The sequence below is a fragment of the Gordionus sp. m RMFG-2023 genome, chromosome 2, assembly GCF_954871325.1.
Source record: "Gordionus sp. m RMFG-2023 chromosome 2, tfGorSpeb1-WG-v2, whole genome shotgun sequence".
In the NCBI taxonomy this organism is placed as follows: domain Eukaryota; kingdom Metazoa; phylum Nematomorpha; class Gordioida; order Chordodea; family Parachordodidae; genus Gordionus; species Gordionus sp. m RMFG-2023.
The window spans coordinates 23,688,539-23,709,128 of NC_088776.1; the positions used below are offsets into that span (position 1 = coordinate 23,688,539).

The window sequence follows — 20,590 nt, forward strand, 5'->3', positions numbered from 1 at the left end:
AGCCGAAATCTGGTCTCATATTTTGAAATATGACAAAAAGTTGATTTTTTATAAAGATAGTAAAAATTTTTAGTTCATTTTTTTAATTTTTTTATTATAATTTCTTTAGTGCTTCGCGATTTTTCATTCAATCTTGACTATTCATATGAATTTCGTAATTTACCAAGCAGATTGAAGATTAAACTAAAATGAATAGTACTAAGTTTTAGAATTTGTGCCTTCAAGTTTGGCATTTATATGAGCCTTATTCATATAAAAATTTTTAAAATATAACTCGATTTAAAATACAATGAGCTTTAGACTATTTTACTTATATATTTATTTAAATAAACCGAAAAAATAATATAACTAAAAAATAGTATCTATCATAAGCAAAATTATTTTGGACCGAAGAAAAAGAAACCTTAATGTATTTAGATGTAATTGACTTTTGAATCGTAATTCTTTGAATCGTAATTCTTTGAATCGTAATTTAAGATCCGATATTTAATACTCAACTTAAGGTGTGCCGTTGTATTTATTTTGTTTATCACATTTATTGACAGTAAAAAACTGATTGATTAGTAAATACAAATCAGGTTCACCCTGATATACTGTGCTTTATCATTTTCCTTTTAATATATTGCCAATCTTGAGAATTTTTTGTTTGTCAGTGATGTTTTTTTCTTTAATCTATCTATAAACCTGATGAAGCACTAAAATGAATTAAATAACCTAAATATTGCATAAATTTCAGAGTTAATGCTAAGTTCGTCTGATTCACGCTTTTTATATTCTTATGCAGATAACTTACGATTTAAATTTTGATGTTCTCTATCACCTAATATTATTTTATATTTAATATAACCATTATTCTTAATTGTATCAAATGTATATTATATCGATTTTAACGACGCTATCAAATTTTATAGGTAAAAGGTAAATTATTTTTTTCTCCCTGTTATATTTAAATATTGATTTTTTTTAAATATTATATATACGATTCCACTATAATAATAAATGAACGATTCAGTCATACAAAATACTCAAAATATTCTAGGAAAATGGATTGATAATCCAATGCTTACCAACAAATTATTGATGAGACCCCCCTTCAAATTCATACAAGATATAGTAAAAGAGGTATATGCTTGTACTTTATATTTAATCATATTTGTGAATTTCATTATATATTTCCAGTGGCTTTTACACGACTTTATTTAGAAATCCGTCCAAAAATGGTTGAAGGGCTTCGCCCTCAGTCCCCTTCACCCCCAGCGCTAGCGTGATTTTTGGCGTTTACACCAGATTTATTAACTGACTATACTCTTGCATTTAAATTATTTTCTTAAAAAATCTTTAGAGACTGATTTTTATAATTTTTTGGCAAATTATTTTATCAATACACTTTTCGGTTTTTTTTCACAAATTTTACATAGTATTGACAATTGAATATGCTTATATACTATCGGTTAGTGTGTTCTATCTATTAGAGTATACAAATATTTCTAAAATATTCAATATTTGTTCTTTTACACTTTATGTCCCAATTAGAGTTAGTGTTGTTGAACGCCTCATTTTGAGCCGATTTTTAAAAACGGCTAACTCAATATTTTATGCAAGCCTTAAGATTTTGCTCATAGGTGACACAAAGATTGAACATCTATTAACGGTCTCAAGGCTTAGACTATATTTTTCTGTCTAAAATATTGAGTTAGCCGTTTTAAAAAAATAGGCTCAAATCGAGCAGTTTAACTACATTAATTAGAGTAGATGAAATATATGAGAAGAGAGCATCTATGAGTTAAAATATTTCCAAAATCAAAATTCAATATTGCTGTAAAGTAAATTCGATGAAAGTAACGCCTTTACTAACGGCGTTCCCTTTTTGAGGAAAAGGAACGTCATTCGTCATTTGTTTCAAAAATTAAAGAGTAATGCGCTTCATTTTTTTGACTAACGGTAACGCAAACTTTAATATTTTTCTTAAAGAATATGAAAAAAATATTTTTTGTTTTATTATATTTTGTTTAAATTTTATAAATAATTTAGTGTTTTTAAATTCAGATCAAGCACCAAAATTCTTCATTTTAATTTTAATTATTACATTTGTTATAAATAAATTTATTAACAGACTATTTTGTGAAACATCCCCGTATAAAGTTATTTGTAAATAAATGTGTCTAACTTTAACGAATCTTTTGTTCCTTATTTTTCTCGGAATAATTTATTTATTAAAATAATAATGAGTTTTTTCTTGCAAATGGGTATAAACCTTCACGTGGTTTATTAATTCACTTTAAAGTGTTATATAAGAACTAGTTTTATTGATAAATTATGATCTTTATATTGGTATTTTTTTTATTATATTTAATCTTATATTTTTGTTCAAGGTTCTCACACCGTCCATAATCAAACTTTTATTTAATTGGTCATGGGCTTTTTACCTATCTTCTTACTTCCAATGGACGTTTAAAGTAAGTGGCATTGCCCCTTGCGCCCACAGGTAACAACAGCCTCCCCAAAAAACGTGGATGGTCCTTTTCTTAATTATTTCCCATAATTTTTATCCCAGTTTAATGGGCTATTTTGATGAAACCAAGCATTGCTCTGTTATATATATATCTGTTATGTATATAAGCATAGGGCTAGCTCAAATCGCGTATCAAATATTTATCACATTTTTGTTGTTGAATTTTATAAAGTCAATATTGTTCATCTAATTAATATTGAATCTGTTAAGTATCTCAAATATGCCACAGTATCGATATTGCTTTTTTATTGTTCATATAAATGATTATTTTCAAGTAATAAAATTATATTGTGCTTAATTAGAAAATATCATTTTTGAAAATATTATATAAAATTTAGTGAAATATCAAGGGGAGAGTGTTTCTATTGATTTCACCCCTGTAATTTATTCAATTTAAATTTAAAAATTAATTGATTGAATATAGACATATCCAAACCAGGAAGATCTTATATTTATAAGCCAAATGTTAGTTCCCAACAGAATCAATATAAAGTTGATCTGAATTATGATTTTTGTTAAAACTTTGGTTCAAACGCAGGATCTATTATAATAATTATATTCCGTGCAATTCTTTATTAATTTAAAAATTACTTTTCACTTCAAAAGTAAGAAAATTATTATTGCAAACAAGGATAGTTTTAGACCGAATAGAATATAATGAAATATTTTTATATTGTTATTCAACAGATCAATATGAGATACAAAGTTTTCGATAATATATATACGGCAAAAGATTATGACTCGAAAACTAACAAGGTTTCATTTATTTATATTAAAAATATTGATATATAATATTATTTATTCCAGTCGAAAGCTGAAAAACTAGAATTTTTGAACAAATTAATCGATTTCGCAAGTTTGCAAAAAGAAATATTATATATTGATTTAAAATTATAGATAAGGAATCACATTCTAAATTAAAAACTACTGCTTTAAAGATGGTAGCAGGATTAGAACCAGAATCTACCAATGCTCTACTACAAACCTTTGGCAAAATAATTGAAAAAAAAGTTAAAATCCAAATAATATATTTTTTATATAAAATATTCTATATCAAATTCTTAAAGAAAAAAATAACTCAGGCAGATGCAAGAAGTAGGACATCCTCTATTCAAAATAGCAATACAAATCCTATATATACCCCATTTAAAACTACTAATTTAACACCTTTACCAAGAAAGATAAGCGGAATTTCTCCAAAAAATTCTATTGAAACAATAAAACAACTCACATCACCAAATACAATCAAATCCGCGCCTAAGAACATTGTCAGGTATAATTATATCCTATGTAATATAATAAACATTTTTAATTTTTCGCATATATAATATTTTACTAAAACTTGAATATAGATCCCATCTTAAAACTAACAAAGTTAAGAAGCAAGAAAACAAATGCAAAAATGAGAGTATAACGACTTTTTTACATAAATGATATATAATGTTGTGTAGATTTAATTTAAAACTTTCCATATTTTTTAATTCGTTTTTAAATAAAATTCAACTTGTAAAAATAGATAAAAATATACTATATAAATATGTTATTTAACAATTTTTTTGCAAGTCAAAAAATTTTATTTTCAAATAAATTAAAAAATATGGGAATATATTTTTAACACAAACCAATTATAAGTTTACAATATTTTATCTAACTTAAATACAACTTCTAATTGATTTTAGCTGTTATGCATATTACATTCATTATATTTATGATTTTTTCCTTTATCTTATTCTTTATTTTCTTACAAAATTTATAAAAAATTTAAAATTTCATATATGTATAAAGTCTGAGGACGACAATGATATATCATTTTTTTTATAAATATTTTACAAAAATTACCAAATTAAAAAAATTACAATTTTAAAAATTATGTTTGATATAAACATAGACTTATATTAATAGACTGCTCAACGAAAAAAACCTTTTTAAAATAATCGTCATTTGCAAAAGAACAACTTTTATTTTAATAAGTCTAGGTTTATATAGCAAATCCCCGATCCTGCTAAAAAATGATACAGCAAATTAAGAATGCCAATCTACCTCTTACCCATTAATCACATTTCCACATACTTTAAAAGTGATGACATAGATAAAAATAAGAATCACAAAAATGACCTGTTCATCAAGTTTGGGCTAATATCTAAAAAACTAGATAACCTAAATGTTAAATCCGCCATACTTCTGGCAACTTCTGACAAAAGGTTGGCTCCCTACCACCAAGGAACTTATTAAGCTCTTCTTTTAAAACACCGCTCACGCGATTTTAAGGATGAAATACCGACTTATTCTGAAGCTCCTCTAATTGCAGCAACTTATACCATAACTCCTTCAAATGCGATTTTTCACCTGGGTTTGATGGGTTTCGCCCAATATTCCTGCAGGATCTAATCGCACCTTACAACATCAAACAACAATGCGACGTTTGGAAAGAATTATATTGGGGGGGGGGGGGCATATTACTCGCCATTGTTCCATTCCTATACGGGGTTAAACTAATAGATCTCCATAAGCCTAATAAAGATATTTGCTCTATCGCTATTAGTAAGCAGAAAATTGTTCACGATATCCATTCACCTATGCTTGAATCAGTTAAGGGTGAACGTAAAAGGTGGAGGTATCCCTTCACATGACCCGGATGTATTTACAAACAGACCCCAATGACGATAGCCTGAAATAGTCGAACACCTTTAACTCTCTAAAGAGTAGCGTGTTTCTAGAAATTTTGTATGCCTTTGTTTTTAGCATTATAAAATTTAGACAGGTATATTTTCCTTTATGACTTCTTGTTATTTTATTAATTTAATTTGCCAAAAATTTCGATATAGGAATATAATAATATGAATATGGTAATGGCGAACAGAGTTAATGTGTTCGTCCCTGTTCAGCTTGGTTTAGTATGTTTTCCAAGTTTTAATTGTTGAGTAAGGTACTTGCTGCTTGGCTGTCAAGGTTAGAGCAGTTCTATCTCCTATCCAAGCCCTTGATGGTTCATCCGATTGATTTTCGTCGGTGGGACCCATTGTGCATTCTGTGCGATTGCGGTAAAGTTAGCTAGTCCGATCTTTTCCATGATTAGTGTAATCAAGATTTCTATAGAAGGGGATCTCGAACTTCCTTTCTGGAGGACAAAGTAGCATACCTTAAAATCCGGTAGACTGGGCCCCATCTTTATACAGCGCGAGCAGGGCTCCTACCCCTGCTGCTAGCACTTTCTTTGCATTAATGTGATCGCGTGCGAAGGTATATTGAAGAGAAGGAGTGCTTCCTGATAGAAGACCGATAGATTATAATAGCCCCAAAGCGATATCTCAAAGTGATTGAGGCATCAACATATAGAACATTCGTGGCGTGGTATCTTATTTGTTTTGGCTCCTGCAGGGCATCGATAATGATTTTTGCCTTTGGAAGCGAGGTAAGTATCTACCACCGGGGTAAGGTGAGCCTTTGAAGGTGACATAGTAAGGTGAAAAGAGTTTAGAAATACCAGTGATGGTACCCGTAGGACTCTAGCGGCTAGAATGCGCCCAATTTGGTGATGCTGTTACGAGTTTCTTCTGAAAATCTCTAGTCATTTCGAAAGTCGTCTTATAGTATTGTTGTCGGCCGAGATTGTCTTGGCCTTTAATTTGATGGGTATCCTTAGGTATGTGATCTGATGCGTAGGGTCGAGGATCGATTTATTTAGGGTAATGGTAAGGTCTCATCCTTCTACTGTGCATGTGATCTGGTTGACCCTTTCACGTAGAACTCATTATCACCATAGACGAGGATGTCGTCGTATACATTATAGTTAGCTTTTCAATTGTTTTTGCGCATGCGCCCAAAATGATGCTTTGCAGACAATAGGAGCTAAATTAGGCACCCATAGGCAATACTTTGTAACTAAATGGCTGCCCTTGGAAGTGTACTCCTATGATGCGTCGGACCTGTTCTGCTAGGGGGATGCAAAAGAAGGCTGACTTGATGCTTATTTTGCAAGCATATTTTGCAAGCATATTTTGCAAGCAAATTTTGCCTTTTTGAGCGGTTGACATGAGGGGTATTGATTTGAGCCTGAAAGGGTAATGTAAGAAGTTCTATGAGTTCTCTGAGAAATCGCTGATGACCTGGGAGGATCCATCGGAATTAGGAATAACGTAAAGGGGAGAGTATTTGATCATCTCCCGCTGGTTCAATCACTCCTGCTGCCAAAATTGCTATATGATTTGCGTAAAGCGTAAAAAGTGCATCAGATTCGCGTGGGCGAGCATAACGGAAGTATTTACTTTCATTATTGCGGATGCGCGTGTGGTCCAGATCGCTCATGTGAAGGGTTAGATATGGATCCACTATGATCTTGGACTCGGCTATGTTCTGCGTAGGTTCATTGGCGAACTTAGTGTCTGTTGAAAGGCGACAATTATTCAGATTGACAATATCGGTGAGAATGTTGTCTATCGGGGGTATAGCCTTCGATTCTACTTGGGGGGCACCAAAATCAAAGTCATTCCCGGTAAGCGAGTTCTCCAGAAAATACAAATCAAATTTTTTTTAAATGCTTCATCTTGCGGAAATTATTTAATTACTTTGTCTTATTATATATTATTATTATAAAAATTGTTTAATATATATTTAATTTTCTACATTCATTAAAATATGAAATTTTAAAAAATACATTTTTATATTTATAGGCGATTTAAATAAAAAAAAATTTAAAAAATTCATAAATACATGATTTGACGTTAAAATAATTATAAATGGTTTTGTTAATTATTATTTTATTAATAGAAAATTAGGTTTTTTTACGATTTCAAAATCTTTAATAAAATAAATATAATTAATAATTTTAGTCTTGGGCAACTCATTTAGTAGCTAAAGTTTTTAGTCGAGATTATAACTATTAGTTAGTAGTCTGTTAGTCGACTCTAATGACTAACAAATAAAAGATATTTTTATAACATTATAGAATTGGGCGTTAAGTAATCTAAAATAATATAAGTCTATGGATAGAAATAAGAGACCTGCAGGTTTGGTCCCAAAAACCGTTCTGCTAGTAAATTATTATTAACAGATCCCGGTAGATCCTATTAAAAAAAATTTACAAAATTCGGGCAGGGCCGATTTTTAAAAAATAAAATTACTTATATTCATTAGTTAATCAGTTGGAAAATCATATTATTTTAGCGTTTGATATTATAGTGCTAATGTTTTTTATTAAAAACAATTTATAAAGTACAGTCAAAATAACAAAATTTTAATTCATAGCTGGGCCGTGAAATGATTAAAAATAAAATTTCCGACATGGCATGAAATGTTATTTTTTTCAGATCTAGGGAATATAAACCTCCTCAAGTCTATGATATAATTAAAAAGTTCACAAAAGTTTCAACTTCTAATTACTTTTTCTATTTTAGAATTTGAGATTTTAACCGCTATTCAAATTGGAAACGAGGTTGATAAAAAGACTACTTATAATACGCCTGTTCAAGAATTATCAATCGCCAAAAATAAAAAGTTATGTTTTGCATGAGATAAACAATTAAATCATACCATATTGTCAGTTGAAAAAAAAATAATAGCCATTTATTTGTATTTTAAATAAGAATGTTAATCTATATTATAATACTTTATATCTTGCGATAGGCCAAAATTATGTCGATGGTCATAGTATAATTTTTTAGATAAATACGAATGTATTCTCATTTTTCAGATAAGTATATTGGAATTTTATAAGCGGAGACCGGGTTAAAAGGATTGAAGGGGTAACAATGTTAAAGCAAATAACTTTTTAACCCTTGAGCATAAAAATTTTAATTTGGTAAGAAAATGTATTTTTATATAAATTTTTTATCTACGTTATCTTATAGAACATCTTACTGGTTTGGCATATTTTGCCAAAAAAAACATTTTTTACCCAAAAATTATAAAAATCACCCTCTAGTATAATTTGTTTTGGCAAAATAAATTTATCTATACATGTTCTTTAAATTAGCTAATTTTGAAGTTTATAGCTTAACTGGAAGGCAGGCAATAAAGATTTGTATAATATATATCATCTTGGGGTAGGGCTTCTATGAGTTAAATTATTAAAATATTTCGTCTGATTAATGCTCGAAAAAGATTATTTCTAAATATTAATATATACACGAAATAAAAAGATATTTTTAAGCAAAGGGGAACATTAATATATAGTTTGTGAGTTATTTGGAATAAAATTTAAAAAAATAGCAGCAAATGGGAAAAATTGAACGAATGGGCACACTTCAAACTATTTTTGATAATTTCTTTATATTACCTTATTGTATTCATTGGCTTATTAAAAGTAATAAATAGATTTGTTCAATAAAACAATAAAATTGTGTTCAATAAAACAATAAATTGTGTTCAATTTTATTTTAACCACTTTAACCTAATGCTTAGCCATTTTACCATAGATATGGGGTAAAATGGAGAAAATGGCGAAAATGGCACACTTTACACAACTATTTAGCTCCTAATATATTAAAGGTAGAGAGCTCTTTTTTTATTTTGTAGATAATTGATTGGGCTACATATATATATATATATATATATCTATATAAATTTTTATGGTAATGCAAAATATCAATCGTTTTGTCCCGGTCTCTCTATACATTTAGTTGAATTGTTTATTTGAAAAGAAATAAATTTAAACAAAAACATAATTGCAGGTATAAATATGACCATCAAATTAATTTTCAGTATTTAATAATAAACTCTCTAAAAAATATCCTATTTGATCCAATATTTTTATTAAGCCTCAGCCCGTAAAAATATATTATCATAATTTTCCTTTTAGAGGGGATATAGAAGTCTCAGATCGTTCAAAAAATGTTTTGGAAACAATTAAAAATCCATATATTATTCCCACGGTCGTTAAAGCGAAGGAAGTAACTTGATTCAAACTTTAATTCACATACTACTATATATTTTTAGAAAAATTTGCAAGATATCTTATCTAGCTCTGGAATTGCCTTGCAAAGATCTAAAGAGCTATCAAATGAAATTATGATTGACAAAATTACTTCCATATGGCAGAGTTTAGAGCCTCTGAATACTTTGTTAGTTAGATTGGAAAAAGACTATTCATTTCTAACTGAGGAATTGTCTAGCTGGAGAATTAAAAGACAAGAATCAGACACATCTTTGGCAAAAGCTAGACAGAACTATTCGTATATTTTTATTTATTTTACATGAATTGATCTCGAACTTAATTCCCAAACCCGGTAAACCTGTGTATGAGATATAAGAGTAAATATAGAATCTGGGCCTTTATAAAATTTGCTTTGTAAAATTTAAAAACAGGTGTTCTGTTCGGGTTTAGTAATTTGTTTAAAAATTATTTAAAATTCCTAAATGATTTATATAAGTTTTACACCATTTTTGCTATTATTCATATTCAACCGTTACTTATTGTTCAGCCAATATATTATAAATATGAGCTTATTTTAAAATCTGTTGGTTCAGACACAAAAATACTTTTGTAATAAAACAATAAACATTCTAATGTTTATGGGATTACATGTCGAAAAAATTCAGAATTATTGCAGTTTAAAACTTTTAAAAGTTAAAATTTTTTAGGACTAATCCTGGTTTTTCATAGATTAAAAACTAGTTCTACAATGGATTTAAAATTTTGTCAAGATTTATCAAATTTGGATAAAAATTACCATTAAATAATAAATTAATGGAGTAAAATTGATGATAATATGTAAACCTACTATCTTAGAAATAATATATTTTCTGCTGTGAATTTCTATATTCTATGTTCAAATCTAATATCAAAAGTAGAAAAATTTCTAGAAAAAATCATCTAATTATTTTATGGGGTAGAATGCAGAAATTCAATTATGTTAAGGAAATGAAATGATGTGAATTCATCTTTTAATGAAATAATAAAAAAAGTAGGCAGAAAAAATGGAAAATAATTGAGAACATTACGAGTGAGCAAAGTGAGAAAGAAACATAGAAACACGTTTCTTAAGTTGGATTATTATTTATTTGTTGTTTTAAATCTAATTCTAAATGATAATCGATATCATTTTTCATATATTTGCCTTCTTATTCGATATTTGGCTTCAAGATAGAATCAAGATGAGGAAGAGGATATAATTAAATATTGGGAAAGAATGAAAAAATAATAATTTGAATTTTTAAACTTTATTGGTTGGTCCTAGCAGTTCTAGCCACACAAATCAGTGTGGAAAGATCATTTTATTCATTGAAATTTATATTATCATAGGATCTTTAATCAATATTATTGAAAATTATTTTAATTAATTGCTTTATTTTTTAAATAGAGGTATAATGTCATATTTTACATCTTAGAATTTTAATATAGATAATATTTTAAATTTAAATATGATGATTATTTTGTTAGTCGATTTTTAAACATATTGAATAAGCTAATGTTGTAATATTTTGAAATATAAACAAGATAAATCTATATATAAAAATTTGAAAAAATTGGAAGGAGCCTGTCTTAACCAACTCTAAACCCCTACTTTGCTAAACCTGAACCCAAACAGAATTAATTTAAATCTCAATTTGAACCTGAACATGGGCTAAAATATTTAATATACTTTAATTTTTATTTGTATACATTTATATTTTTTTTTAAAAGAAATTATCAAGATGAAATTAAGGCTATATTAAATGACATTTCTAAAATTGATAAAAGAAACAACGAATTTGAAGTCCAAATCAATTTAGAAAATTTTGCTATGAGAATGAATAAAGAAAACACGTCAATTTGAAGGACTAAATATTATTTTAATAAAATAAAATCCAACTACTTATTTGTTAAATTTCGTATCATTTTCATAATTTACCCAAATATATGGGGGTGGGGAATATTTACCTTTTACTTTTAGTAATAATCTTCGATAAATTAATATTTTTTTGTATAATATTGCACTAACTTATTAAAAATCGGTGTAAGATATAAAAATGATAAAAATGTAATAATACTCTTAACGAATTGGAGAAAATAACCTTCAGAGTCGAATTAATATATCTGTCGCTATTATATGATACTGCCGACTAGAGTTCAATAAGAGCCCATCTGTCATTTAAGTGGAGAGATTCCATCCTCTTTATCTGTTCTTAAAAATTGGCTTAAAAACGATACATCCTTCATAATTGAGTTTAAAGGACTCATCAGTCTAATAGTCTTTTTATTTAATATATATCAATTTTAAATAACATCTATTCTAGCCTTTTCATTGTAACCAATCCCTTATTTTAGATATTAGATCCTCCAGTGATGTCAAAAATGTATTAAACCTCTCTTTGAATTTAGTTATTTAAGTAAAACAATGCTAATTATAATTACGTTAAAAATTTGTATTAAAAATGATTTCTTTGACAAGTCAAATGTTAAAAGTAGCAAGGGTACTTTTAACATTTTAACTATTAAAAAGGGTAGTGCCTTATTTTAACAACCTTACCTTGTAAGTTGCAATAATTAAATTACCAGTAAAAAATAATATAAGATGTGTAATAACTCTAGGGCATGTGATAAAATGGGCTATTTAAAAAACGAAAATTTTATTTTATTATACATATCATTTAATTATTTAATAAATGGAGGGCTAGTAGAGGTCTGCATTGGGCGGGGTTTCAGCCCGCCCATCTAAGTGGGTGGGCGGATGGGCGGGTAAAAAAAATTTCGAAAATGGGCAGGCGGGCGGGTTAAAAAAAAATTGAAACTATGGGCGGGCTGGGTGGGCGGGTTAAGAAATTTAAACAATGGGCGGGCGGGTTAAGGAAATTTAAAATTTTTGTTCAAAAACAAACTAAAAAAAATAATTGTTTAAATGATCTATAACAATATTTCTTTTTTTATTATACCAATCGTTTTTTTTAAGCGGAGAACATTTACCTAACTATATTAAGTAATAAAAATAAACATAACAATAAAACTTTTTTCCTTAAATAAATAAACATTTTTGTCTATTAAAAATTTCTTTTATGGGAATGTAATAAAACTTTTCTCTTAAAATTTCCTTCTTTTGGGTTTGCAATCTGCATTGTATTATTTTATTTTAGTAATAATTGTTTATCGGTTAGGGTACCTTTTCAGGGGCAATTATTTTTGTTATTTTTTTATGCGATTTTTTTTTAATGTAATTTTTTTATGAAAGCTATTGTTTTTATGTTATTTTTTTATGATTGGTTCATTTTCTTATTGGTTAATTTTTTATTTAAGATATTTTAAAATAATTTTTTCTAAAATTTAAAATTCGTACAATTATTTAAAGGAAGTGATGGGGGCAAATAAGGGGTAAGATTTTTGGTAGACGAAACTTTCCATTTTTAATTTTTTTTTTGGTATAAATCTTTTTTTGGTTCCCTTTTTTTTAGTTCCAATATATATTATATAATTCCTTCCATTTTTTTTAAAATGAATATTTTTGAAGTTGGTGTTTATACTCAAAATGATGAGAAAGCTTATGATTTTTGTCTAAATAATCAATTTATACCGCCTGGAATACAACATACCTGTTGCAATTCCGTAATGCGGGTTGAAAAAAACAATAAGAGTTTACGATATCGATGCAGTAGGTGTCGTAGATCGTATTCAATATAAAAAGGTAATATTAATATATATATATATATATATATATATCATAAATGACGAATTTTTAGATTCCATTTTTGAAGGAATTCATGATGTTGGGAGATTTTTAAGACTAGTGTACTTGTACATAAGTACCAATTCTTTAAAAAATATTAAACAAAATTATTTTTAGGCCGTTATAAAATTTTAACTGCTTCGAAAGAGTTAGATTATGATAAGAAGGCAATTTCAAGATGGTAAAAAGTATAATATGGTTTTTTACTTCACTTATATAGGTTTAAAAAATTTCGAAAGGTATGTGGATTCCAAATAGCCTCGAATCATTCAAAGATCGGGGGGCCTGGCCATAATTATTGAAATTGATGAAACTCATGTATGGAAGCGTAAATATAACAGTGGTCGGCATTTGACTTCCGAGGCTATATGGATTATTGGTGGTATATGTCGGGAAACAAATGAGAAATTTTTAAGTGCCACCACAACAAGAGATCAAGATACCACCTATCGTGTGGTTAAAGATAATGTTATGCAAGATTCCACGATAATGACTTACTCGTGGTTAGGGTATGTGAATTTATTTTTTCAATAAAGCAAAAGTGGTGATAAATGTAAATATATTTATCTTAGATATAATCGGCTAGAAAGTTCAAACTATTTCCACTATCGGATCAACCATTCGCAAAATTTTGTTGATCCAAATGACAGATCGATCCACACTCAAAAAGTCGAGAGGCTGTGGCGGGATCTAAAGGCAAATTATAAAAGACATGGGGATATGGATAATATTCATGAATATCTTCTTGAATATAGATATTTTCGAAAATATAGATTATTAAATCGTTTTGATGTTTTTATTCATTTTATTAATGATTGTATAAATTTTAATAGTATATTTCAATTTAATGAATAAATTATTTCGATTGTTATGCTTAAATTTTATTTATTTTTGGAATCTTCCTTTAATTATAGTGTTATCACTAAAAAAATTATATTCTTTATACAAATTTTAGAAAAAATTATTCATATTAAGTTTGTATAGAAGGAATCATATTAAGTTTGTATAGAAGGATTCATATTAAGTTTATATAGAAGGAATCATATTAGGTTTGTATAGAAGGAATCATATTAAGTTTGTATAGAGGGAATCATATTAAGTTTGTATAGAAGGAATCGTATTAAGTTTGTTTAGAAGAAATCATATTAAGTTTGTATAGAAAGAATCAACCAAATAAATTTTAAATAGCGAAGTTTCATCTATCAAAAATTTAACCCCAAGCCTACCCGCATTGTACATAATCTAATAATTTTACCCCTTACCCCTAGCCTTCCCCCTTATTTGCCCCCATCACTTCCTTTAAATAATTGTACGAATTTTAAATTTTAGAAAAAATTATTTTAAAATATCTTAAATAAAAAAAGATATATTAATTTAAAGATATCTTAAATAAAAAATTAACCAATAAGAAAATGAACCAATCATAAAAAAATAACATAAAAACAATAGTTTTCATAAAAAAATTACATAAAAAAAATCGCATAAAAAAATAACAAAAAATCGCATAAAAAAATAACAAAAAATAACATTAAAAAATAACAAAAATAATTGCCCCTGAAAAGGTACCCTAACCTGTTTATCTTTATAATTTCTTTTTACATTTTTATTTTATTATATAATATATAAATTTTATTTTTTATAACATAATTTTTAATAAAAAAATATATTTTAATTTTTTTAAAATTTTATTATGAATAAAGAAAATATATCTAAAAAAATAATAAATAATTTATATACATTTAATATTAATTTTACATTTATATTTTTTTCATAAATATTCAATTTGATCAAATAAATTGTCCATAATTTACATTGATTATTTTTATACTTATATTAATTTCCTAAATTATAAACTTTTTATAGAGGTGTAATGCTGAAATATTTTTATTAGATGCTTAAAAAAATGAAAGAATGACCATAATTAAATTTTATAAGCAGGCTTGGGTAAAAATTTTTTTATAAATAATGGGCGAGAGGGTAAAAAATTTTAGTGGGCGGGCGGGTAAGGAATTTTAGACAAATGGGCGGGGCGAGCGGGTATATATTTTTTTTAAAACTATGGGCGGGCGGGTTAAAATTTTTTTTAAACATTGGATGGGCGGGCTTTTGGTTCAATAACCCGCCCAATGCAGACCTCTAGGCTAGATAGCAGAACATAGTCAATTGTTTTTTAAATAAAAATAATGCAGTATTTGTATTTGATATAATAAGAAATTAAATATTAGAAAACATTAACCATAAAAGCAAAGAAAAACAAACCCTAATAGCGGGGTAGGGCTAACCACTTCAATGGGCTTCCTAAACCATCGGATTTCTAGGTTATAATAATTTGAAATACATTTTTATTTATTAATAAGGATACGAATATAATAATTTCATTGTTATAATACTTTTAAATTGAAGCTAATTATATTAAAAAAATTGAAACTTAATTTAGTTAATTTAATAAACATTTTGGACATATAAAAAATTTATCGAAGTTTGTACATATTATAAAATGCAGGACCATTTGTAATTCTATTAGATTTGTATTTTAGCATCATATTGAATAATGTAATGTTATTTAGCAAACCTCGCTAGCTCTGAATTTACTAATCATGATTGAAATTATATCTAATTATAAATACTCAGTGGCGTAGATAAGGAAGGGGGGGGGGGGGGTTTCAACTCCCCCCCTCTAACCTCCGAAAAAAAGAAAAAAATTTTTATTGCGAATAATTTTATTAAAAAACGGTTTCAATTTATAAAATAATTTATACGAATCAAAATGAAATATATTTTTAATATGGCTTAACAATATATATCAGAGACCTGCTGGCCCGGCCCTAAGCCCGGCCCGGGTACACGGGCAGCACCGTATTTTAAATTTTTAAAATATACCCGGGCCGAACCGGGCCTGAAAATTTAAAAAATTTATACAACATGAATTATTATAATCGTCAATTAGATATGGTTATAATGATTATATATAGTTATGATTAATATAATGTTGGGTGAAAGTTAACACTAGCTAACACTCATAGTATCTATTACATAATATAAATAGTTTTCCTGCCATGGAATAAATACGCAAAGGATAATAGGTAATAAATCCATTATTATATAATATACGTTATATTTATTGTTAATTAAAATATCAGTTTTATTTTTTTTATAAATACAATTAATATAGTATATTCTCAAAATATTATTTACACAAATTTTTTATAGTATCAATTTGTAATAAATATACTAAATATCTGTTTAGAATAAAAAAAATAAAATATGGTAGTGTTGTTAAACAGCTCGTTTTGAGCCGATTTTTAAAAACGGCTAACAGTATTTTATGCAAAAAAATATTACGCCAGCCTGAAAATTTTGTTCATGGAAGGAGCAAAGGTCTAGACATATATTCGACGTTTTTAAAAATCGGCTGAAAACGTGCCGATTAACAACATCAGCTAATATGCTTCCTTATTAAATGATAATACTCGCCGAAAAATATGATAAAATACCGAATAGATGAATTTTTTGTATATACCTGGTGAAAAATTTTAAAAAATTCCTAGCCGGGCCTAAAAAAAATTTTTTTTTTAAATCCGGGCCTGGTTCAAAAATTTTATTTTTAAATATCAGGTGTAAAAACCCCTTACTTTCCTCCCTGCCAATACTTAATCTGAAATTTATAACAGTAACAGAAACAAATGCACTACAAAAACCCCTTTAAATTATTTATTTAATAATACAAAAATTCATAAAATAAAAATTCATAGTCATACAAATATAAGTAAGCAAAAATTATACAAAATACATTTTCATACTATTCCTATTGATCATCATTACGCTTCTGACATCCATTTCTCCACACAAAGGACACAAAGGAACATCTGTAGTTCTCCTTTCAACTCCCATCCCCAAGGAAAATTAATCATCATGTCAGAAAATGACTGACATTTAGTATATTATATTAAATTTATTTCTTATTTTTTTCAACAGCTGGGCCGGGCCTAAAATTTTTAAACCCGGACCAGGCCGTAAAAAATTTTTAAAAAAAAATCCGGGCCAGGCCGTGCAAATGGTACCTCTGCAGGTCTCTGATATATATTAAAAATTATATATAAAATAATAAATAACAATAAAGATATATTGTAAATATTTTCTGGCATAGTTAAATTAGATATTTATAAATTTAATAATAAAATTGTTAAACTAATTAAATAGTTTTAAAAATTTTAATTTATTTTTTATAAATTTTAAATAAAAGAAAAATCGTTTATTTTGGTAAATATGAGAAAGGGAGATCGCTAATATGTTTGGGATTGAAATTTTTAAACGTAGAGTAGTTTCTAGAGAGTCCAATCGCTTAAATATTGATGCATCTACGAGTGAGAATTTTTATAAAATAAATATTTTTATTCCCCTTATTGATACCTTTTTATTTCAATTAAAGGAAAGATTTATTAGTCACAATTTTATTTTAAACAGCTTTTATTTTCTTTTGCCGGTTGAGTCTATATACACTTGAAACGCGAGAGGATATTAAGAAATACTCAGAGTTTTATTCTGATTATTTATCAAGATCGTATGATAAGTTACTTCGTGATGTCGAATTTTGGTATAAAAATCTTGACAGAATAGAGTACTCTTTGAGACCAAAAATGCTTTGCAGGTTCTTTCTATCTGTAATTGCATTTTAGATTTCCTGTCTAATATCAAAAGATTGCTTTTTATTTTAGCTACCTTACCGATTAGTACCTGCACTAATGAAAGGTCTTTTTCAACTTTGAACAGGTTCAAAATCTATTTAAAATAGCACCGGTGAAAACCGTTTAAATGGATTAGCCATATTAAATATTTATAAGGAGAATATTCTAGATAAAAATTTGATTCTAGATGAATTAGCCAAATCTTAGAGAAAAGTAGGCCTCTCTTTATAAATTCAAATCATAAAATTGCAATATGATTATAATATGTTCTTAGTCATAAAATTTTTATATACAAAAATTAATTATAATGAATTCTAAGTCATAATATTTACATATTTTTATTTATACTATTTTTGTATTAATTATAATTGTTGAATTATATATTTTTGAATACCGTTCAAGAATTACTTATATTTTATTGTAATTATATTTTTTTAAAATATCTGTATAAAATTTATACATTTTGAAATTTATTTTATTGTATATTATCATTAAAATAAATACATAGTTAAATAAAGGGGTGTTATTTATAAAAGTATTTTAAATAAATAAAATCTAAATGAAATTCTCTGCAAAATTTTGTTATATGCAAAAATTTATTAAAATATTTTTTTTTATCATAGAATAAGATATATTGAGTGATCATAAAAAAAAAATAGGAGGTTTGGGGGGGGGGGGGCGATTATTTTTTCTTTCTAAACAGAATAATTAATTTACAAGTGACTAAACATTGATAAATTTTCAGAATAATGCTTTCAATCGCTTATTAATCGTAAATCAAAATTTTGTTACTAATATTTTTTTTCATTTATACTGACTCTTATAGTGGTTAGACACTAACAAAATATTTGTAAATTCTTAAAATGAGGATTGGGAGCGAAGCCCTCCAAAAAAAATTTAAACCCCCCCCCCCTTGGATTAATCCTGACTACACCACTGTAAATACTCACTTTCTCAAATTATAAATGAGTGTTAAAACTTTGCCATAAAATTTAATTTATATATAGATAATTATATATTTTAATAAAAATTAAAATACTGTCATATAAAAATCTTTTGAATTATTACATCAAAAATTTTTTTAAGACTGTGTCCTAAGGGTTTGGAAAAAACCTAAAAATTTATACTTCGCGAATTAATAAAATTATGAAACATGTCCAAAATCTTCCATTATTTTTTTTTATAAAAAAACACAAAAAACATAACCAAAAATCCAAATAATACGAAAAAAAATATAACCAAATAAAATGAAAAAATAACGAGAATAAAATAAGAAAAATAACTTAATTGAATTCTCTTTGCTTTTGGGGGATAAACGCGTAAAATTAGATTTTCATCCACTTTGATATTATATTTATCCATGCAAATCAAATCCAATGTTTTTGATATATATTTTACCTAATTAATTTCTTCCACTGAAAGCATCATCAGTTATCGTTATTTTGGTAGCAAAAATGTTGAAATTTAAGGGAGCATATATTTTTATGTTTACTTCAAAGATTTAATAAATAAAAGTTGTAAATTTTTTAACCCGCCTGCCCGCCCACTTATATTGGGCGGCCATGGGCGGGCTGGCTAAAAACCCACGCAATGCAGACCTTAAGTAAGTAAGCAATATTAAATCATAAATGAAATGTTTGAAATAGATAGCCATAGCCTCCACGCCAAAATAAACAACTACAGATGGGAAGATGTGGCTGTTACAGAGAAGAGCATTACCTAATGACATAACAAAATATTTAAATCTTAAAATAACGAGTTTTTATATAATTTAAGCAAGATTTTGGGCTACTTAATTTAGTATAAGTTTACTATTTATAAACAATTAATTTAAATTACTTTTTTTTATTTATTATTAATGGTTTCACTTTTTACTTAAATATCTTACTTGACTAGAGGGTATATTTCAAATGGATATCTTACTATACTTTGATGAAAATGACAATAAAAGGATTTATCAAAGCTGTCAATATTATCTAGAAAAATATTGGAAATTCCAGAAACTCGGGTTCTTCTGAACGAGAAATTAGTAATGGTGGAAGGTTTTTAGTAGTGGTTAAACGGCTCACCCTTCCTATACTCAACTTGCAATTTAAATCCCTTCCAACAATTACAGAATAAATATTTTAGAAAAATACGATACTCTTAACTGCAAAATTCTATATTGTAAAAGTCCACTTTATTCAATAATAGATCATAAACTATTTAATAATATAAACAGTCATCAAATGTAATAATAATGTCAAAACTATATAAAATATGAATTGATTCCAGCTTCCATGTCTTCTCCATCCCAAGAGGCACACAAAGGCACATCCATTGTTTTTCCACGCAACCCCATCTGATCACTCCTTTCAACTCCCCATCCCCAAGAAAAAATTAATTGTTCATGTCAGAAAAATTGACTGACATTTAGTATATTATATTAAATTTATTTCTTCTTTTTTCTAACTGCTACAACAATATTGTAAATGAATTAGTTAATAAATGAAAACATGCAATATTTACTGGCAAATATAAATACAGTCAAAACCGTTTAATTGCATATCGCTTAAGTGCAAAAACTTTTAAATACGAAAAAACCACGCGATTTTGATAATAATTACTATGGTATAATGTTAAATTACATTTATAATTGCGAATCGGTTAATTGCGAAATATCGGATAATTGCAAAATTTTTCAGGTCCCATTTATATGACAATAACGTTAATTTAATCGGATAAGTGAAAAAATAAAAAAAATTTATCGAAAAAAATTA

At 27.1% G+C, this 20,590-nt stretch overlaps 1 protein-coding gene across 1 annotated transcript in view; it reads left to right on the forward strand.

The window, feature by feature from the left end:
• Positions 1–11,265, forward strand: part of LOC135924199 (uncharacterized) — a 33,413-nt gene extending 22,148 nt beyond the window's left edge. The window contains exons 2-11 of the mRNA XM_065459247.1: positions 1,040–1,122; positions 3,200–3,268; positions 3,320–3,368; positions 3,410–3,522; positions 3,580–3,785; positions 3,865–3,920; positions 7,906–8,005; positions 9,309–9,399; positions 9,446–9,681; positions 11,133–11,265. Of these exons, the coding sequence (XP_065315319.1) occupies positions 1,060–1,122; positions 3,200–3,268; positions 3,320–3,368; positions 3,410–3,522; positions 3,580–3,785; positions 3,865–3,920; positions 7,906–8,005; positions 9,309–9,399; positions 9,446–9,681; positions 11,133–11,265 (1,116 nt within the window). The 5' untranslated portion in view covers positions 1,040–1,059. The remainder of the gene's footprint in view (positions 1–1,039; positions 1,123–3,199; positions 3,269–3,319; positions 3,369–3,409; positions 3,523–3,579; positions 3,786–3,864; positions 3,921–7,905; positions 8,006–9,308; positions 9,400–9,445; positions 9,682–11,132) is intronic.
• Positions 11,266–20,590: the final 9,325 nt, after the last annotated feature.